Genomic DNA, 26963 nt, shown 5'->3' with positions numbered 1-26963 from the left:
CATCGAATAAAAACAATTTTATTTCTAAATATAGGATATAGAATGATATCTAATATTTTTAATTTATCTACATCTTCTTTCATTACGGCTGTGTCTCCTCACATCGATAATAGCAGCCATATATTAATATTCTGTATTGATATATATAAGTGAAATTAAATTTTATTTGAAATTATTTGAAGTGTCATTTGACTTTTTTCAATACTGTCTCAATGACAATTATTAAATTGTTGTAAAATAAACCAAATTTAAAAAGTATTCTCCAATTCTCTCTCATTGCTTCCACATTTTCAGTATGTTTAAAGGAAATATTAAATTCACTGCTGTCTTCATTCACTGTATTGCCTTTGCATGTATTTGAAATTAATACAACACAGACGATACTATCAGGAAAATAAAATAGTTTGAAGTTTCAAAAGTATATTTATTTTATTTTAGTAATCATTTTATTGTAGACCTTTGGTGCTTGACTTTTTCTGGGAGAAGTCACCTAGATTCTTGAAGAGTGGGGCTGGCAGATGGAAATTTGCTTTTTCTATCCAAAATCTATATTGCCAGTTTATTGCTATAACTCAAACTGAAGATCTATTAAAAGATACAGACAGGTGGTTTTGTTGTGTGACTGAAGGCTAAAACCAAGAAGGTATAACGCATGTATTTGTAGGACATTAACATAATAACAATCAATCTGAAAATAAACATGCATGTATTACCACTGCTATCAAGCACAAAAAGGCTTGCTCACACTATTATCATACCTGCAATCATGTCATCCACTGAGCTCATTTTGAGCAGCACCTGCTGGATGAGGCCCACCTCAGTGCTTGTTTGCAGGTTTCGAACACTTTTTCGAAGGATGGCGGTGAACATGCTCCAGATTTCAGCCTGGCAGGTGACGTCACAGTGCTCCAACAGCTCCACCATGCAGCCGATGCTTTCCGCATCCTGGATAATGAAGTTTGTCTCCAGATCAAACTCACCTCCCACCAACTGCAGAATAAAATGGGACAGATGCAAGAAAAGATTGGATTTTTATGCCTTTAAAATGCATTAGATTATGTGTGTGACCCAGCTTTCCACCCTATTCTTGATCAGGTTTATTCTCTGAGGGCAAATTAACCAAGAAGACCCTTTCACATATTTTCCAGGTCACTACTCTGATGGTAAAGGCCTGGCCAGCACTGGAAGAAGAACGTGGAGACTTCTTTCCTTCTAAATGCTTTTGATCAGAATTTAAGCAACCATGAAAATAAAATAGCCTGGCATTTAATGAAAAGGGGAGGGGAAGGGAGTCCCTATAGCTCTTCTGCCGCTTTTGAGTCACAAATGATAATCACTATTAAGAAAGTACATAAAAACAATCAATAATGCAGTTCTTCAAGTTCAACAAGCATGAAATTAGCCTTCTAAAGAAGTGCATGGTATATATGGACAGCAGTGACAACAACTTGCTGGTGGGCATCAAAGCAAGCAGGTGGAAAATGGGCCTAGACATCCACTGCACATTATTGTGATTGACAGGTAATAGGTAGGTGAGATCAAAAGCAGCCCAATGTAGTGGAGAGAGACTAGTCCATGGAGGTATAAATCAAGCCTCCCCTCAATCATCATCAGATTTTGATGCAATTACATTACAATGATGTGTGTCACTGGACCGCTCTGACTTTAAGATAGGAGAGACAGTCTTTCCTCAGAATGCAGTTGTTGCACAGATAAAAATTAAGTAAAACTCCACAAAAGCTAGGTGTTTTTTCTCTCTCAGGTACAACACACATCAATGTGTGTAAAAAAAAAGAAAAAAAAGAAAAGAAAAGTGCAGGTGAAAAGTGAGATTTATGGGAAATTATGAACTTTAAAAATACAATAATGCAATAATGCCAACAATAACAGGAATTTCACAGCTTGAAAACTCTTGGGGTGGGGGTAATATGCACTCGGAGGTAGCTCAGTGGCCAAAGTGTGCAGACGCAGAGCAAACTGTAACATGTCTATCCTCTAAATATAGTCACTATGTTAACTGGCATGGAAAATTAACTGGTTTAAAGCTCTTTATCGGTATCCAGACAAACCTCAATGCCAGCCTTCCCACTCCTCCTACCACTGCCTAATGCCACCATGCATGTCCTGCTGCAGACAGCCAAACACAGACTCCAAACACAATACAGGAATATTTTGCTGCTTCATCCTTCTGTCAGGTAAAAAAAAAAAAAAAAAAGCTGCATCTGTTGGCCAAGTCTAATCAGTTAGTGAATATTTGGTACCAAAAACAATGATCCTGCTGAAAAGATCGTGTCAGCTATACAAAATATTATTTACATAGACATATTGGGCAAATCACACATATACTACTAAATACTACTAAAGTTCACTAACACATTTCATCACAACTGCTAAAGTGAATGTGGGGCAAACATACTTATAACTATCATATAATGCATGCGGCTACACTTATTTAAGTAATTAATTACAAACATTCACATGAAACACAATCAAACATACCTGGCATTATACTAACTATATAAAATATTGTTGAGGACAAAAACCGCACCTGTCAAGGTCCCTTCTGCTTTAAGATCATTTAAGAATCCCAGTGAAGGAGTAAATGTCTCATCATCAATGTTGAATAAGTTCAAGTGCCTGGAGTACAGCACTTTGAGTTACAGAAGAGAAAACGTTATTCATGTTTAGTTTAATGTCACGACAAAGACATCCCAATCAAGCTGCTGAAGACAGGGAAACTGTCCTGTTAAGAATTAACAGTGAAAACAATGTTTTTACTTACTTATTCCAACTGCCAATGTGTTTATTGTTCTTACTTTGTGGCCTAAAGAAAACCAATATATCAGCTATTAAGAAGAGAGATCCAGATGCTGTCAAAGGTTGTTTGTCTAAAAGTAAGTTATTATTATCAGACAAAAGGCTCTCCTGATGCAGTCATCGTGACGCACATCACCCAATATTACATGCAAGTAGGGGTTAAGAGCCATGATGTCTAGACTAAACCTAATCATTCTTCAATGCTATTGCCATTAATCATACTATTCACAGGCACTGCACAATCCTGAGAAGTGGTGTAATTGCAGATTCAGATCCCCAGGATAATTTTCACCCATTATAAAACAAGAGGTAAATAAAGACATGAAATCACTGATTACACACTTAACACGTGGAGAGCAGAGCTTTTCTGAGCCATACAAAAATTCTAAAACGTTAAATCAGTACAGAGTTTAAATACTACTTAAGTTCAGTAATGTACTGGGGCAAACTGCTGCAACCATTTTCCATATTGCAATAACATAATAGCTAAATTGTAAAAACAACCTGTAAACTAAAGTTCATCATGCTCCACCAGCACATCCCATAACAGTTAAATGAACTATAACAACATGCAGCTATAAAATGTTTGGGACAGTCATGGTGAAGTGGTTAAGATATCATTTACATATAATACACTGCACAAAAAAATAAAGGGAACACTTAAACAACACAATGTAACTCCAAGTCAATCACACTCCTGTGAAATCAAACTGTCCACTTAGGAAGCAACACTGATTGACAATCAATTTCACATGCTGTTGTGCAAATGGAATAGACAACAGGTGGAAATTATAGGCAATTAGCAAGACACCCCCAATAAAGGAGTGGTTCTGCAGGTGGTGACCACAGACCACTTCTCAGTTCCTGTGCTTCCTGGCTGATGTTTTGGTCACTTTTGAATGCTGGCGGTGCTTTCACTCTAGTGGTAGCGTGAGACGGAGTCTACAACCCACACAAGTGGCTCAGGTAATGCAGCTCATCCAGGATGACACATCAATGCGAGCTGTGGCAAGAAGGTTTGCTGTGTCTGTCAGCATAGTGTCCAGAGCATGGAAGCGCTACCAGGAGACAGGCCAGTACATCAAGAGACGTGGAGGAGGCCTTAGGAGGGCAACAACCCAGCAGCAGGACCGCTACCTCGGCCTTTATGCAAGAAGGAGCAGGAGGAGCACTGCCAGAGCCCTGCAAAATGACCTCCTGTAGGCCACAAATGTCCATGTGTCTGCTCAAACGGTCAGAAACAGACTCCATGAGGGTGGTATGAGGGCCCGACGTCCACAGGTGGGGGTTGTGCTTACAGCCTAACATCGTGCAGGATGTTTGGCATTTGCCAGAGAACACCAAGATTGGCAAATTCGCCACTGGCGCCCTGTACTCTTCACAGATGAAAGCAGGTTCACACTGAGCACATGTGACAGACGTGACAGAGTCTGGAGACGCCGTGGAGAACGTTCTGCTGCATCCTCCAGCATGACCGGTTTGGCGGTGTGTCAGTAATGCTGTGGGGTGGCATTTCTTTGGGCGGCCGCACAGCCCATGTGCTTGCCAGAGGTAGCCTGACTGCCATTAGGTACTGAAATGAGATCCTCAGACCCCTTGTGAGACCATATGCTGGTGCGGTTGGCCCTGGGTTCCTCCTAATGCAAGACAATGCTAGACCTCATGTGGCTGGAGTGTGTCAGCAGTTCCTGCAAGAGGAAGGCATTGATACTATGGACTGGCCCGCCCGTTCCCCAGACCTGAATCCAACTGAGCACATCTGGGACATCATGTCTCGCTCCATCCACCAACGTCACGTTGCATCACAGACTGTCCAGGAGTTGGCGGATGCTTTAGTCCAGGTCTGGGAGGAGATCCCTCAGGAGACCATCCGCCACCTCATCAGGAGCATGCCCAGGCGTTGTAGGGAGGTCATACAGGCACGTGGAGGCCACACACACTACTGAGCCTCATTTTGACTTGTTTTAAGGACATTACATCAAAGTCGGATCGGCCTGTAGTTTGGTTTTCCACTTTGATTTTGAGTGGGACTCCAAATCCAGACCTCCATGGGTTGATAAATTTGATTTCCATTGATAATTTTTGTGTGATTTTGTTGTCAGCACATTCAACTATGTAAAGAAAGGAGTATTTAATGAGATTATTTCATTCATTCAGATCTAGGATGTGTTATTTTAGTGTTTCCTTTATTTTTTTGAGCAGTGTATATACAGGGAGCAGAATGCCAAAGAATTATCGGTAAATAACATTTTATTTTGAAATACCTATCTACATACAATTTACACTCACTGGCCTCTTTATTAGGTACACCTTTACAATATTTTAGTGTCTTTACTTCCTCTGTGCCTATGTTCTTTGGCCTTATTTTCATTTTATCTGCTTGGGATATATTTTTATAAAGCACTTTGTGACATTGTTCTGAAAGTTGCTAGGGCCTACATGAATAAAATGTATTATTATTATTATTATTATTATTATTTGTGAAAATATTATTTGTTTATTACAATTTAATGCAATACAATACAACAGCTATGCTATAAGAGATATATTTAAAAAATTGTTCAGTTTTTCTTGAAATTGTCAGAAATGTGTTAATTCAATTAGTTTATTATTGAGGTCAGAGTATAAGGCAGTGTTGTGTGTTGTGCTACATTAAACTTCCCTTTTACATAGATGAGACGGACAAAATATTAATGCACCTCTAAGACAGTGTCAACAAAAGCTGAACATTATAGGCATCGTAAAATATGGCAGTACAGTTGTTTTGAATTGCAATTAACTATACAAGTGTACTTAATAAAGTGGGCGCTGAGTGTATATGGCACAATCAGGGGAAGGGTTTGGCTCAGCTGGGACTGTTTGTTAAAGCTTTATTAGGACCAAATGGCCTCCCTAATTGAGCTTCAGAGTTCCTCTACAGAGAAGGAGAACCTGTCAGAAAGACAACAATCTCTGTAACACTTTATTAATTAGGCCTTCTTGGTAGAATACCAAGGGGGGGGGGGGGGGTCACCTTTCAGCATGCCATGACAATGACCTTTGAACACACAGCAAAGACAATGACTAGGGCACCAGCTGAGGTCTGGAGGTGAACCTGTTTGAACATCTGTGGCGACCAGTTCAATTTGACAGGAGCTAAGAGGATCTCCACAGCCCACCGCAAAAAGATGGTAAAAGCAAAGAGGCTTGAAGATGTGGTTTATCAAGTAATAGAGTCTGAACATCTAAGAAAGTAAATTAAGACATCTCAGTGTTTCACATTTACCAAATTTGAATTTGAAAAAGGTGAGTGCAAGACCCATGTATTTGAAATTTCCCTTGGGCTTCATTTTTTGTAGTTTCTTAACCAACCACTGCTTATTAAAAGGTGTTACACTTCACACCTGCTTATAAAACTGCCTAGTGAATACCATTGCATGGAGAAGCACTCTGGGGGATAGCAGCGTATCATTTAACACAGTGATGAGCAATACTGGCCACTGCTAAAATCTCATGTTAAAAGGGAACAATGAAACAACAAGACACAACAAAACATGTAAGGTGAATTTTCACTCCCTCTAAGATTCCACAGTCAAAATTAAATGTTTCCTTCCGACATCCTGCTGGTTTTCCAGGTCTTACTGAAAATAGTACAACAGCAGGAAACACTGACAGTATTGCCCCTATCTCTGACTTCTAATCCTGATGGTTTTCCGATTATGGAAGACTGTTAGCCTTGGTCTGTTTACCACAATTAAACCCAACGGCAGCTCTGTGTGCTGGTGAGACTGAGCTCATCTGCTAAATCCTTTCTCACTGAGACTCAGCGATGATAGCACAATCAGTAATCTGCATATTAAAACTCCTGCTTTGGGAAAGTCACACATCATAAATTCAGATGCAAATGAGTCAGGACACAAAGAAACAAAAGGTTAATTTAACAGTATAGCAATATACCACTTTTAATGCTGGGCTACTGTACTGATACTGTGAAGTGTTGCTATTATTTGTGTAACTCCCGGTTTTGAAGTGTTTCCCAATGGGAACTGACTATATGGATTGTTAAAGCCTTTACAATTAGCAAACTCTAAGGAATACATTTGGTGATTATCTGGCCATGTGGTCACAAATGGTGCCATAATTCTTCCATTTGATGATGGTTTCAAACTTAGCTTGATTCATGAGTTAATACAGAAAGCATATTACGTATGTTACTCACTGACAAAATGATGTGCCTTAAATCCCGTTTCATCTTTTTACAAATAAAAAAAGACTTTTTAGCCTTCCCTCTTTTGTTGCTTTTATGGCTTACATAAGGCAAATCTCAACGGCCCACAAGTCTGCGTTTCTGCTGATTCATCCATATGGAGATATGTTCTTTGTATGTGACTAGGAGCTCAGCATATGGGATGTCATATCCAACTAATCATTCCATGTACAGGATTCACTTTTCTGTCTCTGTGTCTCACTAGCGGTGGAAACAGAAAAATATTTGGCTCAGACTGAACAGGTGCTATAAGTGTTTGAGGTCTGTCTTGCAGTTCTAGTAAAAGACAACTTGTCAGTCAGCATGTCAAGTGTCAGCTTAAGCAGTCATCTTTGCACAGCCACCCAACAAATTTGTATTGCCATTGTTTCCACCCAAACACAAACCCCAATGGGATTAAATATTGACATTCTTTGAACAGTATAAGTAGCATAATTCAACATCAAAGTAATGTTAAAGTTCTAAATAGTGTGAAGGCACTGAATTGTAGTCACACAAACACACAGACTTCCAGAAAATCTTAGCCATGTGGAAGCAGGAGTGTAATGGAGAGAAGCAAATTCAGCAGCCAAAAATCCATGCTATGTGATGCTGCATCCATGTGCTGGTTCAAATCAGGGTTTTGCAGATGGAGGTAAAGCTATCCCATTTCTGTGTTCCCAGTAGAGGGGCCCACGGAAGGAGAAAACTTGCCTCCTGCAGCTAGGGCTAATCATATAATTTCAATTAAGAATATCTGCTCATGGATTATTAAGACAATCAAAAGCTCAGTGAAGCTACAGGTCAAAGATTCACAAACCAGAGAAGAAGGCTTTATAGAAACAACACAACAATGTGAAGCAAGAGTGCTTTAATTAAGCTCTAACTGTTATCTATGGAGCTCAAGCTGGCAGACCTGTCAGGGTGGGTACATGAGGAGTTAGTGACAGCTAGCTCCTTTCACTGTAATTGCACAGACTTACTGTAAAGAGGCTTACCATTCACAAACCAGAGGTAAAACTACATCAGCAATAATGTCTTCCACTCACCCTTGTACATTGGCCTGAGGTTCACTGAACTGCTCACAAGCTTAGTCACTTTCACCTGGCTGACCTGGAAAGAATGAGATCCTGTGATACTACAGATAATCTAGCAGAGCTTGTTGTGTCTGAGGAAATGAAAGAACCTAAGCCATTATAGCGAGTATTTAATGTGCTGGGAATAGCATTCCACCAAGCAGGCATTTACTGCAGCATACCCAAAAATTGTTTATGTGAACGCAATTAAGGTGTGTGTTTAGTTTAATTTTTCACCCCTGTGGCTCCTCTCTATTAGTGCAATATGGTTATGAGCCTCAATCAAGTATGTTTTTTTTCCCTAAGAAATAATTCATCTGTGCGTCATTACCATGAAGCATACAATTAAGAGAGTTACATTATGAGCCCTCAAGAATCCCTCCACTTTCAACTGCTTCTGATTAGACCAGGGCTGAAGACTCGCCGTCGCCATGGTGACAGGCAGCAAAGATTGGACTTGAGACAGTTTCCAAAGGAAGCCTACAGTGGCCACTAAATTGGGTGAAAATAAATAGAACTGATGTCCTATTTACGAAGACTGCTCGAGGAGTGGGAACACTGAGGTGAACGAGTCTCCTGGGGGCAGAGAGAGGAGGAATATCCTCCTCCATATTTCTAAATGTATAAATTGAGAAGTGTTCCAGGTTCAAAGCCACATTCATTTAGTCTGACAGATGTGGACACCAGCAGATGTTGACAGGAGTTATGTCCACCCTGTTATTTTTGAGAATGCACTGGCTTGACAAAAGCTCAGATACACTCATCTAAGGTTTTCCTATTAGGATTGTTTTGCACTCAAACCTAAAGGCAAGAGGTGAGTGTTCATGAAGTGCTTGGTACACTAACTACCTGTGTGGTGCATCTGTGCACTAGCATGAAGCCTCAACATACTGAGAAGACCAAACAGCAAACAAACATGGATGTCATAGGGATGTCAAGGACAATATAACTTGGTGGCTTATTCCAGTAAAAGTAATGTCAATACTTGGAAGCCAAACTGTCAAGTAAACTTGAGCATACCAAGCACAATAACAAGGTTCAGCTACAAAGTCAGAACAGCCTGCAACTGACTTTTAAAACCAAATGCAGTCAAAGGGATAAAGTATGATGCAAAAGCAAAGAGAGGAAACAATGAAATGGGCATTCTGCAGCCAAGTGCTTAGCAGCACCAGAGGGAGTTAGACACAAAACACAATATCCATATAAATACAACAACCCCTCTCACTTTACAGCCACTCTGAAAACTATTTTTGAATATAAAATGAATGTGTTTGAACTGTGCAAAAGTTTAAGACATAAAAAAAGTTATGTAATGATAATCCATTTATTCACAAAAGAAATAGCATACATAACTTTTCACATTTTCTACAACAATTCATTCTTTTCATTGGACTCACATTTTTTGGAATATGTCACTGAAAAAACAATCAATAATTTTAAAATGCCTGTATTATGAAGTACAGGTAATGCTGTTTATTATACAACACTCCCACAAAAGACATGATAATTGAACAGGAAGGTAAAAAGGGAAGATAAATAAAATAATTGTATTTGATTTATGTAACTTATACACTGTATTTTTGGATGTACATTATGTATTGAAGTGGTAATCTTGGAGTAGCAGTAGTAGTCCTGTAGTAATGAAACATGAATGTTAGAACATTAATAATATAAACAAAATTAACAAATCATTATATTAGGCTGCTAAAATAGTAATTATGCAAATCATCATGGCGACGTCAATCAAACTCATTGGTGATAACAATAAGTATAATGGGAGTTTTTTGTCTGGTGAAAGATCACCAACATCTCATCCCCTACTTCTAGAACCATACCATACAAACTTGTATACGTATGTAGTAAAAGCAAAAAGTTTGGATGTTTGTTTTGCACATTTACTCTAAGGAGTTTACATGCTCCTGATTTTTATGAATCGGCAAAATGCACTTATTGCCTAAGCGTATACTTATCTCAGGTTAGACTGCCAGTTGTCAGTTGACCTGAGCCCAACCGCTGACATTAGCATTTAGTTCTAGTCTTGCTAAAACAAATGTCTTGAAAAAAAATATGTATGTATGACAATAGGGCACTGTTACGCCATTGGAACTATTCTGAAGAGTTGAGCCGCAAGCCTACAAAGGGCCATTCTTTATTTACTTTAGAAATAAAGGTCAAGCCATTAAAGGAAAAGGGTTTTGGAACCCTAGGGGGGGGTTAAAGGTTCAAGAAATAAGCTTATTGCCTCTGTGGTTCTATTTAGTTTGATGAATGGCCTTCACATCAATGCTGAAACATGCTAATGACCACACTTCAAATGTCCTATCTATCCACTCTGCACTAATGACTTAACCACAGCACAGACATGCGTACTGAGGGGGAGTGAGAAAATAATTATTCTTTTAGCTTTTAAAAGGAAATAATCATCTAGAGAACACATAGAGGAAAAACGTTAACAGAGATGGAGAAAGAAAAAGGGACAATGATCAAAGTTGGCAACATTAGCTTCTCCTTGTTTTTCTGTTTGTCTCCTTGTTCAGGCGTGAATGTACAATCATGAGCAAAACGTCGATGTAAATTTAGAGTTCAAGGCTTTTGAGTTTTACAAATGGTGTACTGCTCAGAGTCATACTTTTTATTTATTTTTCCTTTTTTACCATTGCATAAGTCAAAATGTGCTTTATAAGCTGCTTGCAATCTGCCCCGACAAATGGCGACCAACTCCAACCAACACCGACTGTTGGATTAGAGTGCGCCGTCAGTCAGTTGGAGTCTTTAGAGTTTGACATGTCTAGTCGGGTTGGGTCGAGTCGTAGACAGTCGGACTAATGTGCGCCGTTTTCCAACCAACCGCAACATTGGAGAGTGTTCCCTTGACAACCAAGCCTATACTCGCATGCGGAACATCTGCGCACACGACTTTCTTTGATGTCAATGTAGGTTAGCCAGGTGTCCATTACTCACTCCTCTCTCTCGCATTGAGAATGGACCTGTCAGTGAACAGCTTCTTCTCTTCGTGCACAATCTAAATCAGAACATGCACTGGAGGAAGTGACAGGTGTCGTGCCGAAAACTCATTGCTTTCCGCAGGAGCGCACGCAATAAAGCTATAACGCTCAGTATCTATACATCTACAGCTGCTTTTATCTCAATCAGTCATAACGTGCAAATAAACATCACTTTATGTCCATGTATGTCTTTGTAATGCGTTAATGTTTATTGTAACAGAATGATCACAGTTGCAGGGTTTGCCATTTATTAGGCCTGACAAAACGTTAATATAAGCAATAAAATTAGCCTATTGTTGCTTGAAACTGATTCCACCTCACTACTTATGGCTGATTTTAGTTATGAATGTTATATATGAGTTATGGCTGATTATAGCTCACCCAGTCCTATCAACCTGTTGAAATACCTTTTAAAGGGCCAATGCAACCAGTAACAAGTAGTCTTCCAAAAGTCTGTCTGGTCAGTGTGAACTGACAGTTGGTTTTACCCGGATTTGTTTTCGCTCTGCCCAGTTTACCGAGCCTGCATCTGTGGTGACTTGTGTGGACTTCGGATAGCCAGATATCCCAGAATGCATCTCGCCGCCAAAAAGTGGAAATGTCAAGGAGCAAACTCACAACTGTAACTTATAATACTGCTGTTCTTGTGTCACATATAGTAGTTTTAGAGAACTACTATTAGAGTTTTTTATGCGGGAATATAGTTGTTTAAATTCCAAATTTGTGGTCGATTTCTCAACACAGAGCTGATTTTAAAAATTGCTACGACGTTTTCGGAGATGTGAGGTCCCGCCCGCTAATGGGTCCGCAGTGTTTCCTCTATATGCATTCAGCAGCGGCGGAGGAAAATATTCTGGCAGTAAATGTACCGTTACAGTGTGTTAGCTTCTCAAGACCAAGAAAAGTCTGTTGTTTCCCACCTGCTGGAAAAGTGAAGCCGGTTAGCGCCAAGTTAGCTAACATCTCCCCTCCCCTTCAGACTGAGCTGAGCAGGATGTAAGTTAACATTAGCTCAATTTATAGAAAGTAACTGGAAGCTGTATTTTATTACTGCCTACTTGTTGAGAACATCAGGTACAAACTTAGACTAAACTGGTGTAGCCTGCAGCAGACTGATTAAATAATTTTTCAGTTTTCAGTCTGAAAAAGTGGTTTTGGAAAAGAAAGGACGGTGGTGACGGGAGGAGCTGAGGTTAGTAAAGCTAATTAGTGATGCAAACTAGTCCTTTTAAGCTAATGAGGAGACGTTTCTTTTTAATGTGCAAATAAAATGCACCTCAGAAGGGATGTTTCTCATGTTGCCTATTTTTTATATTAATGTCTACAGATAAATGTCAGAAGCTGTAAAATGAAGACACAAAAGGCAAACATTAACAGTCGTATCTACAATGATTCTGAGGTCGTATTAACAGGGTTTTCCTGCCGTTATGGCTTAGGGATGATACCCAAAACATGCTGTGCCATCACTGTAATATCACTGTGGCACAACAGAACCAACCAAATTACTTTCTCCAGATCTAAAGGTTGTAGTTTCTCCAATAGACTGATCTTTGGTGTTGTTTATTTATTATCTGCTCTAGCTTTTCCAACTATTTGTTCAGAGATATGGTGAAAATAATGGCCCAATGTGATGTGAAATTACATATTTTTCAATGGAAAACCAAATTTTCTTGGGGGAGCACCTCCAAACCCTCCAACACCAAAACATTCATCTAAAGCTCACATTAAATTGGAAAAACACTGCAATTTTAAGCTATTCTAAGGTGCTCATGGACACAAGAGCACTGTTGCTGAGACATGTTGTGTTGGGGTTTTATATTCAGACAAAAATTTTGCTTCACCTCCGCTGCTACAACTCCATCCTAGGGGAAACACTGGGTCCGCTACTGTTCCAATTGCTGAATGACTGACTGCGCGCTCCTGTTCCTGGGAGTTTGTACTCCCGAGCCGAACTTGCCAAGTCCAAGCTTTAAAGTACAGTCAGTAAGTCCGAACTTGGCGAACTCGGTATTGAGAAACAGCTTTGGTGTTCGTTGGGTGCAGTCTGAGCAGTGTGCAAGCAGCTTTACTCAGGCTGTGTCCAAAATCACCACTACTCACTATATAGTGGACTATATAGTGAGCTCGCCATTTTGTAGTGCTGTCCGAATGTATAGTGAGAGTTATTATACCCTATATAGTTCACTCAATGTATCCCAGAATGCATTTTGAAAAGTAGTGTACAACTGATGGTCACTAACCAAGCCATATGTACCGTCATGCATTGCACTGATAGAAAAAAACTGATTGTCCGACGGCAATGACGTAATTAACGGCGCCGAAATAAGGATCGGAGTAGTGTCCGAAAGTGTTGTACTGCGAGTGAGCTCACTATATAGTGCTCTACATACAACTCCCTACATAGGGGGTAGGGAGTAGTGAATGAGAGGGGATTTCGGACATAGCCTCAGTGTTTCCCACAGGATTTAAAGACACTATGGTGGGTGGGTCCAAGGCCCAAGAGGGTCCAGTAAAGTAAATTACATGTTTTTATACTTTTAATGTACACATGTAAGATGTTTTATACTTTCTGTGAATATAATCCAATTAATCTTATTTCCATAATGTATAGACACCTTATTTTGAAAATGACTTTGTCAAATATGTATCCTCACGCTAAATTCATCAAATCTGACCCAATTTGATAAATAATGCTGTATGTGGTTCTCGTATGGCGTAACATGAAGACTTCATCGCCTCTCTTCTGATAGCACTCTCATACTGGACAACTTGTCTTTGTAAAGAGAGAAACTTAAAGGATAAAGTCATTAACTTGCCTGTCAGCTCGCTCTGGTCCGTTTCAGTGGATTTACCGTAAAGGCTTTAAAATGTGTGGACTCCAAATTTAGGTGTGGCTAGCTTAATCTCCTTCTCAGAAATGAGTGACAGAAACACTCAAAGCAGGTCAGACCATTTGTTAACTTTTCTAAGAAGCCAGCCACAGGTGGAGTGGGTGTGCTAGGAGACAATTCAGCAGAACAATATCGGCTAACAATTTTTGTATTTGTATTTGTTTTTTTTACTTATTAGGCCATACATCGAAAGTGCTTTTTTTACTATTTTCAGCCGATTAATTTTGGGGGCCGAACATTCGGTGCATCCCTTATTGTGATATTGTGATAACTAATAAAATGTCACTATGTGTACTGCCCTACAAAGCCAAAGCGCAGTAACTATACATTCGGTCAAAATTGAGTTAAGACTTGAAATGGGCTTTATGACGTCTGTTCTGTCTTGTGTCTCCTACTTAAATTTTGCCCCGTTTCAGAGAAACGAGAGTGTCAAAATTGCAGTAACTACAAAATCCAAGCTAATACCAAGACAAACCGCAGTAAGTGATGTTACTGTGCTGTGGCTGGCTTTGTTTTTCCGGCTTGGACACCGCTGATACTGCGGTCTGCCTTGGTAGCCTAATCCCGAAGGGAACTGTAATACCGTTTGCCCTGATCGTAACACTCCCTCACACAGAACCAACAAGCCAACCAGATAATATTAGCTTACCATAGAGAAACAGCATAGCACAATCCCGCAGTAAAATCGTTGTTGAACTTGCATTAAAACGCAGCAAGGCAAATGACCGCTGCCTCCCATCTTTCTTAATTAGATTAGAGCTTTAATGACAGGACAGCTCCAAGTACCAGTGCATCTTTGTTTGGCCACAACATGTAATGCAGTGCCTGGGACAACTCGCAACAAGGTCAAGGCACTTCTGGAACCGCATGAACTAGATGTCCCATCTTGATGGGCAGGAGAGTAAAAAATATACTCTAGGTCAGCATGCTTTTAGTCTTCAAAATCATAACATCATTGAGCATGAGCAAGTCAGCACATGAGACAGAAAGAGAGAGCTCTTTGGCAGTACTGTACTTAATTATGGCTATGCAATATATATATATATATATATATATATATATATATATATATATATATATATATATATATATATATATATATATAGAGAGAGAGAGAGAGAGAGAGAGAGAGAGAGAGAGAGAGAGAGAGAGAGAGAGAGAGAGATTTTGAAGCTTGCTTGCATTTAATTCCATTTAAAAAAGATTAAAGTAGAGAAAGAGACTGAGAGAGAGCAGAAAGAGGGAGAGAGAGAGATTTTTTGCAACAACAACATTTATTTACTATATGCACTGTACAAAAAAACATACTATATTACATTACTAGTTACTTTTGCATTTACATGTGTAGCAAAAATTTAGATCAGCACATCTCAAAACTTAATTGACCCTCTGTCACAGAGCAGAGCGCCCCCCCACAACCCCAAACCACCTCAAATGTATCCAGGTCATCCGCAGCTCTGTTAAAACTGAAGTCTAACAGCAGTCTGGACTTTTCTCAAAAACAAGAACCACATCAACACTTAACCCTTCCTCCACCTTCCTTTCCGAGTCATATACACCGCCATCTTTGCTTGTCCTAAGGCAAAGTTCAATAGCTGACATTTGTTCTTCTGCCAACGAGTGTATCTAAAACCACAAATAAAAATCTGCCTTGTAAAAACTTCTCCACATCTATGGAAAATGTTTTCCAACAGCACAAACAAATCTGTCAGACGAATGCACTCTGAGAAGCAGTGAAACACCGTCTCTCTCTCACTGCAGAATGGACATTTTTCTTCTACATCAGCGTTAATAACAGAGATGAAAGAGTTCACCGCTACACTGCCATGAAGGAGAGAGAGAGAGAGAGTTCTGACACTGACACAGGACCATATCTTGTTCCAGACATGCTTGAAAGAGTGGAAAACTTCTTCATTTGCTACTTAATCTGGATTCATATTTGCATTGCCACCATCCCACAACCATGTGAAAACCAAAAATGTAAAACTGGCCTGGTGGTAGGGCTGGACAATAAAACAGTAACAATAATTATTGCGATTTTTTTTTTTTTCAATAACAAATGTTCAATAAATATTTGATTTTATTCATTGAATCACACACAAATTAGGGCTTCATTTTTTATTAAGATGTTTATTTTGTTGAGAAAAAAGGACTGAAAAAAGCTTTTACTTAATTTTACTCTTGCGTATTTGTTGTAAGAGATTTTATCATAATTGTTTTAAATGTTTTATTTCAAACATGTGATGATTTGTGAAGTGATCCACTGTTTGAAATCAAGTGATTGTCATGTTCTGACCATAAAGAAGGGTTAAAACCACAGTTAACCATCAGGTTTCTTCGACTTTCACGTAGGAGCAAAAAATTGCCTTTAAATTCAAAAGAAATAATTTGATACTTAATAATTACTGATATAGAAAGATATGAAACCTTTTATCGTGATAACATTTTTGGCCATATTGTCCAGCCCTACCTGGTGGCTTACTGAATGACTTTAACACAGGGATTTTGCACACATACTCATCTCTGATTTCATGCTACAACAACAATACAAAACACGGGCCAGAATCTGTTGGAAATTAACCAGTCACCTGAATACATAAATTAGCACCAGCCAGAAGTTAGAACCAAACTTTTCTAATCTTGCTACAGACTGTAAAGCAGATGTGTACATATTTGAGGGTATAGTACATGATTGTGGAGCTCTACCTAGACAGGTGAAAGGAAATACCCACTGCATAACGCCTACTGTTTTCTCTGTGACACCTGGAGAGTCTCTTCTCCTTCACTAGAAATTAGGCTCAAGACTAAAAGCTACTAGACAGCAGCCACCTGGTGTGTCTGAATTTCTGAGCACATCTCCTGCCATGTACAGTCAGAGCGTGGATCCACAGTCAGTCTATATTTGACATCCATATGTCGGACAGTGGTTGAGCAGTGTAAGACATTTGCCAGCACATGTTTCTTCACAGCTCAGACACCATATTTATTATTTCAGTAATAAAATGTGAAAAGGAAAGTGCTTGAGAAAAAGCAAAAAAAGGGATCAAAAAACTTGGAAAGAAAAGATGAAATGACTGTTTATATGAGGAACGATAAAAACAACAGCAGCAATATTGTACGGTAAGAATCAAAGGTTACTGTCACCAAACCTCGATTACAGACGCTGTGCCAACATTATGAGGTAAGAATCACAGTAGCACTTATTTACGAAGCTAAACAGGAACGTTGACTGTTTCACTGCATTTAAATAGAGCTTGTCATAAACCTACCAGTAAGCACTGGCAGGCCTGGAAAGAATGTGACCTGAATGAAAGACTAACTCCCTGCATGTGACCAGACTGTGATTGAGACTTCAGGAGGGTTGGTGTATTGTTTGTGGAAACGTTGCTGCAGATTTAAAGATTATAGTGTTCATGCTTCACGGAACTGCATGCCTGTAGCATACAGATGTGGCTAACAAGCCCCAAGGAAACATAAAATGAAAGGTGTTTCATAATTATTCAGTCTACCAGGGAGTCCCTTACTGAGGATTTTGAAAAATCTTTACCGTTAAAGGAGCCTTGTTTCTTCCCTTCTCCTACTTTCATTAAGAATAGAACAACGTCTTTGACAGCTGGGCTTAGTATAGTCAATAGATCAGTAAACTGAAAACTGAGACACTAATAATTAAATTCTCTGCTTCGATTCATGACTACTTGCCTAGAGTAAAATAAGATAAAGGATACAATTTTCAGAGAAAGTTGTTGTGTTTAAACATGTTTTAAACATGTGTTTTGGAATATGCCATCAAACACTAACTGTCTGATTTGATTGTATTGTGTAGCCCATGGAACCCAAATCGCCAATAAATTATTCCTGCCAGTTAACTTGACCTAACCTAATATAAACTATATTTCACAGAACTACTTGCTCATAAATTGCCCCTTTTTTTCATGTCTCAACATTATTGAGGTCACCAATTAAAATCTGCAGCAATTTTAATGTTTGTAAAAATTACTGACATCTTAATAAGGAGGATAAAACATATTCAAATTCAAATTTATTGGAATGAATGTATAACAACAATATTGCCAAAGCTACAAATAAATTACAAGAACAATTAATTTCATACATTTCATTAAATACGTAAATAAAAAAGAAAAAGTTGTGTTTGTGTGTGTTAATAAAAAATAAAACAATAATAATAAAACATAAAATAAAAATTACGTAAAAATAAATATATTTATTATATTATATTTGAAGTACACATAACAGCAATCTGTAGAATACCTTTTAAAGCTGTTTCACTGTTTATACTGAATGATTAATGTATTCCGTGTGAATAAAAACATTTTACCTCCTAACATAAGCTGTGCCAGAGAATAGAAAATTGATTGATGTTTGATATTGATGTTTAACGCTGTACATAGATAGATATACAGTAGACCTACATATATGTATACATACTGTAAATGCATATAAATTGGAATAAATACCAAACAAAAAACTTCAAATGCTGAGCTTCAGCTCTGTCAACAGTCTGATGAGCACTTGACCAAGTAGAAAGTCAAGGTCGTAGTAGACGATATTTTAAAATTGAGTGGATTCAACGCCAAACAACAGGGTGAGTCTGGGTTAATTGGAGCACAACAGGGGCACTTGGTGACAACACTTGGTGCAGATTCCCCTTCTAGTGTGAAAGTGTTGGATCTCCAGACAGCCAAATTACTTTTTTTTTCTTCAAATGTGTGATTTCATTGGGCACAGTCTAGGTCGGTCTGAGGACTGTGTTGTGGTCCAGGACCCCCAATACTGGAATCTGAGCGCTATCATGATTACACCCAATGAGAGTTTAGCTCTATGGGAAGGAAATGACAATAAACCAAAGGAGAAGTCACAGGTAAAAACAATGACAAACAACAAAGAAAAGTTTGCAAAAATGGCTAGGAGAAAAAATAATGGTTCACCTTGTTTTGTCTTATATTGTGTTGCTTCTCTAAAACACTATTACACAAGACTGTTTTAATCAGTTGCAAATTACTATCACCCTGGCAGAGAGTAACATGAGCCAATATGTTTACTGAGTGGATTGAGGTTATCATTAAAAGTGCAGTTGAGGGCAAACACGGCAGATAAACAGCAGTCGTAAAGATCAAACTGCTGTGAGACTTGGAACTCCTCAGCCCAGCAGGCTAAGCCTCCAGCAGCATTCAGACATAAAGACATAAGAGAAAGATGGTGAGGGAAAGGGCAAATGAAAGAGGTGACACTGCTACAGCAGGAAGAAGAAAGACACTGCGTTTGGAAAAAAGACAAGCAGACAAGAGAAACTTACAGGGTATACTGACAGACAGATGAAACCTACAAAAACGCATGAAGACCAGAAAGAAACAGGGTGGATGTGTCTGAATCCAGGAGCTTTTGGTGAAGGGACATGTCCAATTATCACTACTGAGCCACCAAGGCAAAACACAAAACAAAGTGACTTTGTGGTGAATATGACAGGACAGAAGGCAGCGAATCTCCTCATCTGATCTTCCAGTCTAATCTTCTGTGCACAGCAGAGTGACCACGTCCCACCATGCATCACGGCCACCTCATATTTCTAATCTCATCTTGATCCTGGCAGTGTACAGCTGTATTAAATGTCCCCGTCTGTGCTCCCTGCAACAACATCACCAATATGTCATTTCATTTCTAAGATGGAATAACAGCCAATCTCTCCAAAGGAAACAAAAATAAATCAGACTTAGAAGAAGAACAGAATTAACTAAAGTAGCAGTCAAACGAACATTATTGTATTTTGACATCCCACCCTGCTAACAAACACACACTGACCAACATTCATTCATTAATATCTTGAAAGAAATAATTTGCCTCCTTTTTTGTCAAGACCTCCAGGCTCTGTTTTCTTGAACTGAAACAGCTGCTACAATTATTTCAATCACAGAGAAATTTAGATCAAATCAGCACTCCCGTAACACTAAAAAGCTATTTGTGGTTTATTTAAGAGGAAGGGAATAGGTGTTCACACAAAAGAGCACTATAACATGACCTGAATATTAAAAGCTCCTTCCATTGTCAAGTGTAAAAAGCCTTACCTTGGGAAAGGTGGGACCTCTGTCTATTTTCATCTTCTCTGCCAATAAATTTAAGGGGAAAATGAAGTGTAGCAAATCTCAAAAGCACAGAAAAGTCCAATTTGTGTAGGTGCCTTGACTTAAGGTAAAATTGTCAGGATGTTTGCTCATGCTACCTAAATTAGCAGTAATAGCATGACTACAATTTCCCTCTGCCGGAAAATGGAACAAATGAAAATATGTCAGGTGTGGTAAAATCATTTAGTACTGTGTGCCACTTCATTGTACAGGAGGTTATTTCATTTGAAGGTGAAACACAGCACAAAGGACCATAGGGTTCTGCCTCCTGTTATTTGAATGTGTGGTGTCACATTATTCATACTTTCACCTGTATAATAAAAATACTTAACTTTAAACCTCCCTGCTAATGAGGAAATGTTTAAACTAAAGGATAAATAAAGCTACAGACGGCATTTGAAGGAAAAGTTGTGAGAGTAGAGTTAAGAGTTTTGAGGGAAGCTGCATTTATTATGAAACGGTAGCTTTCCGTACAAGATATGGGATCTGGATATTATTCAGATCCCAAAAGCCAGAGGGGTGAATAAATTTAAAAGTTTGAAGGTGAAAATGGAGAAGAGTAGAACACAGGGGTCCTGTTCTTTTGAATATGATGTCACATTATTCAAAAGTAAAAGTAATCAACATGTTTTCACCCCAGGATATACTTAAAGCTCATCAGCTCATCAAAGAATGATAATCTAAAATATAACACAATATGGGCTTTAAGGGCAAATGGTCCTTAGGATCCTGAAAGATTCCCTCCATGTGAGAAGCTATGAAGTGACTGATTACTGCAATGATAAAGAGGCAGTTGAACAGTGAGATTCCCTCAGCTCCTTCCCCAGACACCAGCTGCCACTCTTGATTTCAGCACTGAGGACAGCTCCCTTCTTGTGGAACCCAGTGGAGAATCAGCGCTAGACTTCTGGCGTGTCAAACAGGAGGGTCTGTTGTAAGTGAAACTGACGGATTTAGCTTTGTAACATGGAGTTCTCACTTTCAATGGGTTTGTGATGGTGTAAAAATGATTTTATACAGTGTCTACACTGTCTACCCTCAGCCCCTCAGTTCCATGTCAAACCTTGTCATATGGAGCAGCCAATGGTCATAAAAGTGAGGACTTTCATCTATGGCCAGTCTTGAACTTTAAAGCAGCAGACTGATACTAACTAAAATGGGGATCAAAGCCCAATAATGTTGATCTGTTTGCTTTTGAATGGCACAGGAAAGCATATGAGAGCACTTTGCCTTTGTTCCACTCCACTAATTAATCGCATCTTTTAACTGGCCACACTCTATTGGGGCTGTTAGGCCTCTTCCACACAACTGCATTTTGTTCTAAAACTGAGACCTTTTGCTACGTTTGCACCTCCTGTCCACACTAAAATGGTGAAAACGAAGACCTAAAACGGAGAAGTTTGCAAACGCTGCGGACCCCGTTTTACGTTTCGAAACTCCAGAGGGCGTTTTAGTGAAGACGGGAAAAAACGGAGGACTTTAGAAACGATTACACAGACGCTCACACTTGGCTCTCTGATTGGGTCTTATACGTCATGCAAAGCAGACACACATTGCTACTGACAGAGTTTTTGGTATTGGTATTTTTATTAAAATATTCTGTAACGTGCAAATAACACTTGGCCTATCTGCCTACATTTGTACTGTGCATGTCGCCGTTTACTTTGCGACGACTCCCAATCTGTTTTCCGCCGCCACACTCCCATGTTACATTCAGTAACAGTCCCAACTCGTTATTGGTCAATGCAAAAAATAAGTCTTGTCTGATTCTTCGCTGGGCGGCGCGGAATCAGACAAGAAGGAGGTCGTGGGTTCAAACCCCGGTTGCCCCGGCCTTTCTGTGCAGAGTCTGCATGTTCTCCCTGTGTCCGCGTGGGTTCTCTCCGGGTACTCCGGCTTCCTCTCACTGTCCAAAGACATGCAGGCTAGGTTAATTGGTGTATCTAAATTGCCCTTAGTGAGTGTGAGTGGTTGTCTGTCTATGTGTGGCCCTGCGATGGACTGGCGACCTGTCCAGGATGTACCCTGCCTTTCGCCCAATGTCAGCTGGGATAGGCTCCAGCCCCCCGCGACCCTGTACACAGGATAAGCAGTTGATGATGGATGGATGGATGGATGATTCTTCGCCTGCATTACTTTATTATTTCACCAAATAGACCACCTGCTTCATGTTTACACCGGCACGCGCATGCCCAGTGTACGTGAACGGCCACTAGAGGTGCGTTTTCTGTCGTTTTAATGTAGACGGAGATCAACTCTGATACGCAGCTAAAATGCTGGTGTGGATGGAGATTTAATTCTCCGTTTGTAAACTAAAACGGAGTAGTGTGGATGGGGCCTTAGTGCGAAAGCAAGCGGTCTAGGTCCAAGGGAGGGTTTTCCAAGCCACATTGCTTTTCCTATCTCATATACACAGCTTACTGTGTGGTAACACAGGCCTGTTTACTATTCTGGTGGGTTGTATCTTGTGGTCGTTCCTCTAATCCCTTGAAATGCTTGGAATTGTCAAACAGGAGAAGTGCTCACCTCTCCAGAGGGGGAGAGGAAGAAAATTAAAAGGCAATCTTGCAGGAAATATCTCTGGCTAAAGGAAAGACAGTATGCTATGTGAACACATCTGCCAGGAAAGCTGAATGATGGTGTTAGTCACAGAATACACATCATCAAATCTGAGTGGTAACCTGACACAATAACAACCCCACAGGACACAGGAAAGAAAATATACCCTTGCCAATAAAAGATACCAGGTCAAATTTGATGGACAGCACAGGCATCAAACAATGCAAAAGTAAAACATTTTAATCTGAATAGGAACGCCTTGTTAATCCAAAGAAAGGTTGCAGAGACCTAAAGCTGCTGTCCAACACATGAAAATAACTTAAAAGTTATAAAAGTCATAAAGGTTTAAAGCAGACCCAAGGTAGAGAGTCACCTTGACAGTACTCTGCACTGCAGCATTCTCTTCTGTTCACCTTTGTTGACTCAGTCAAGCCATGCTATATAAGCTCATAATACAGGAGAATTGGAAAAAAAAAAAAAAACGTCTTCCTCTCCATCTCTGAACACCAAGCCTCTCTAATTCCCAGCTAATTAAGCACATTAGTTATAGAGCAACAGTTGTGAGCTGGTATTAACCCCACTGACCTTGAGATATAATTTGGTTTAAAGCAAGCTCACATTTCAAACACATCATATTGCATCTACACTGGATGAAGCAGACAGCTGGGGATAGACCTAACAGTCATGGGGTTTAGTGGTTAGTGTGCACAGTTTCCTCCCACTGAATTTTTGACTGCTGTCAAAAAACATATGCTCTACTGATGTCTCATACACTGTAAAGAGAGAAACGAGGCGCATCCATCCAGAAATATGGGAGGCTAGTTTCCATCTGGAGAGGAGAGGAGAGGAGAGGAGGAGTTTAAAGGTCCACTGCTGATATAAACATATCTTGCTTGATAGAGGAAGGAAAAGTACACTGCAATGCAGACACTAGAGGGAGAGATCGAAAGGGAAGATGGAAAACAGAGGGTTTAGATCGAACTTCGAAGGCAGGAAAGGCAAAAGATGAAAAGGGGATGACAGCAGAGAGCTCTTGACTCTGTCCTCTCCAGATCATCAAAGTGTCACCTCTCTTACCAGGCCAGGACTGGGACAAGATGTCCTCCAGGTTAAAAACAGGGATCAGTATGCAGGTCACAAAACAGAGGAGGGTTGAGGAAGAAAGTGGTCCACAGTCCACAGTGTTTACTGCAGCAGTCCCCCACATCCTCTGTCTGACTACAACAATAATGACACTGTTTTCTCACAGGCAATTTATCAACAGCTCTCTGACAGCAAGTCATGCTGGTTTCTTTCACAGAGCGATTATGATATTGGCAAATCTCAGATGACATATATAGATAGAGACATGTCATCTAGATAACAACAGTGTTTAACATCCAGTAACTAATTCAAACAATTTTCTTTTTGGTCTGCATAAGGGCAGATGCAACGCAGCTACATCAAGCCAAACATGAAGATGATTGTGGGGCAATAATGACAACACACACACACACACACACACACACACTAAAATATTCTGTGTGGTTGGGCATGATGCCGTTTTTCCTGTAAAGTGAAAGTCCTTTCAACAAAGTGAAAATTACAAGAATATACTTGTAACGTTATGCTGCGGAGGTCAAAGCTCTCTGCCTTAGTGAGTCAGGTATGTCAGCGAACAGGGGTACTTAGGGTAAAGTACCCATTTCCCAGTGGGTTGATGTACAATTAGCTGAGTAAATAAAGAAAGCATATCTTTTCCTACGTAAATTGCTGAGCCCTAAAACAGAGCACATACCTTGTCACACTCTCACTTTCAAAACCCAATACAAGCATAATCATATTAAAGCATCCCCCTATTTTTCTTGTTTTTGGACTCTATTTCTCTGATTCCCACACTCTCCAATCCTTGCCTGGGGCATGTAAATTTAAATCCCCCTAATCTTTCTCCCCTTTAATGTAATTTCTATTTACATATACCACCAAGCAACCATCCACTGGCTATATTTCACAAGCTGGAGATACCTAACAGAGCTTTTGTCTCACTCAACCAAATCTGAGCTGCCTGGCGAACAGTGAAGATAATGTAATACACGACAGTGATGTCCACAGTGCAGTACCAAAACGAGCTCTCTTCTCCTATAATGTGAAAATTCTGGGTGGAAATATGGATACACTAAACAGGGAGTTTATAGTTTAACAAGATTAGGAGGAGTGGGAGCATGTCTGAATACTGGCCAATATTTGCAAATTTAATGTTATCCATTCTCAACACAGTTTAATACCATCACTGTTAAAAATAGAACACTTAGCAATAGTGTTATGTTATATTTGTAATTACTGGGAAAACTAATTTGCTTGGCTTTCTGGTGAGTGCACACCAAGTCTTGTAACATCAGGCAAGGGCAACACAAAAAGCAATGGGAGTGGCAGATGAGGACTAAATGAATCAGGATACTGGCTGTCCACGCATCATTTTGAACTAGATACTAGTTAGGGCATTCTCTAATAGCCAGTGGATGAGCACCTTAATCAGACGTTCAAGCTCATTATAAGTACTTTTGTAACAGCAATGAACAGAGAGCTTTGCATATTCAACGGTGATGGTGAGGCAGGGGTCAAGTCGTCTCTCAGTGCAGGTACATTGACAGCTTCATGGGAACTTCAAAGGCATACTGCTGGGAGCAGTGGGAGGGAGGACCCCGCTGTCCTTTAATGCCATAGATGTCCACAATCTGATGTTAATCACAGTCCAATACCAATGATAATCTGGCCAATTATCTAGATAATTTGTTCGTAACTCGATTGGTCAAGCATGGAGCAAACAGGGATACGAGGAAGGGGTTTTAGGATGTTGCATGGATGCCTCCAAATCTGGCAATAGCTCATCATGACCTAGTCATCATGACAGTTTCATGTGATTCAAAGCCTTGAGTCAGCTGTTGTTCATCAGTCTGCATATTTTCAATTACTGTCTCTCCAATCTGCTCTATCTGCAGGGTTTTATTGACCATGTGTTAGTCACTATCCTCATGTCTTGCCCTCAACTGCTCCTTCAAGCACCAGCTGCCCTCTCTCACCACTCTGTCACCTCCGCAAAGGCCAGACACGTCCAATCTCCACACCTCTGAGTCCTTGCAGTTCTGCCTTTCTCCCCCCTGGTCCTGCAATGTAATTACTTGACTGCTTACTGCCTGCCCCACCTGCCTGGCCTGTCAGTCCTGGAAAATTCATGGTCATTACCCCATGTCAAAGGACAAATCTCATCACATCCTGGACCCCATATGCTCCACTTGGTGCTTTTGGTGAAACCAGTAAAATACTTCCTTTATAGTACACAGGCATGAACACTGAAAGTCAGACCATGTGTACATATGTCACAAAAACATATCGCTGCAATGTTCAGCACTGGAGTAGAATTCCATCATACAGTGAAACTCCAACATAGAACTGTTCCTGTATTCAAGGCCAGCATTTAGAGCAAAATGAATAAAGTGGAATATGAAATCAGTGTAACTGAATTTTATCTGAGGCAGGCTAGACACTTGCAGGGTATTTTTATTCTCCTAATTCAAAAGGATACATGTTGCTGGTGCGATGACATAAACCATCAAACATGTAAGTAATCTAGAACACAAATAAAAGTGAAAGACATAGATTGAATAAATGAAAATACAAGTGACAAGTTAACTAATTAATTTGTTTTGTTGGCTACATCTCATGTACCAAACATTTACATAGGCATGATTTGCTTCAATTCCCTTTTCTATGGCAAAGACTGAAGTTGTTTAGGTAACGTGTCATGGTCTTTCTGGCTTTGTCATAACAACTGCCGCAGGTTTGGTAGTTAGTTGGACTTGGTGCATAGAACTACTGTATGCCAAAAGGGCTATCAAATGTAGGAAGCAATGTTGTTACGAAATGTAGGTTAAAAAAACACAATACCATAAAGATACCATAAAGAGAACACCTCTTGTTATAAGACTTTTAGACTGAGGATTTTTTCCTTGTCTTTGTTCTTAATAATACAGCAATAATCTCAATGACTACCATTCAAATAGTCATTTTTGAGGTCAAAATTAGAGAACTGCTCTATCTTCTGATATATCCCTTCCCTAAATACATTTTTATTCTGCTTAAAAATGTAATAGCCATATTTCCAAGTCTACACAAGACAATTTATTTCATCATAAACATTATAAACTAATAATTTGTCCATATGAACACCGCAAGCTGCACAAAAGTATTTTTCTAACTTTGTTATTGTATAGCCA

The 26963-nt window shown here is 39.6% G+C and overlaps 1 protein-coding gene across 1 annotated transcript in view; it reads right to left on the bottom strand.

Annotated features, from left to right (window-relative positions):
* Window positions 1–26963, bottom strand: part of nbeab (neurobeachin b) — a 213854-nt gene that overhangs the window by 145557 nt on the left and 41334 nt on the right. The window contains 1 exon segment of the mRNA XM_038692696.1: window positions 759–990. Coding sequence (XP_038548624.1) covers window positions 759–990 — 232 coding nt within the window.

This window comes from Micropterus salmoides, unplaced genomic scaffold, assembly GCF_014851395.1.
Source record: "Micropterus salmoides isolate LMB-PRFRI ecotype aquatic unplaced genomic scaffold, ASM1485139v1 Ms_hic_scaffold_3, whole genome shotgun sequence".
NCBI classification, from domain to species: domain Eukaryota; kingdom Metazoa; phylum Chordata; class Actinopteri; order Centrarchiformes; family Centrarchidae; genus Micropterus; species Micropterus salmoides.
This window is presented reverse-complemented; position numbering and strand designations above follow the sequence as displayed.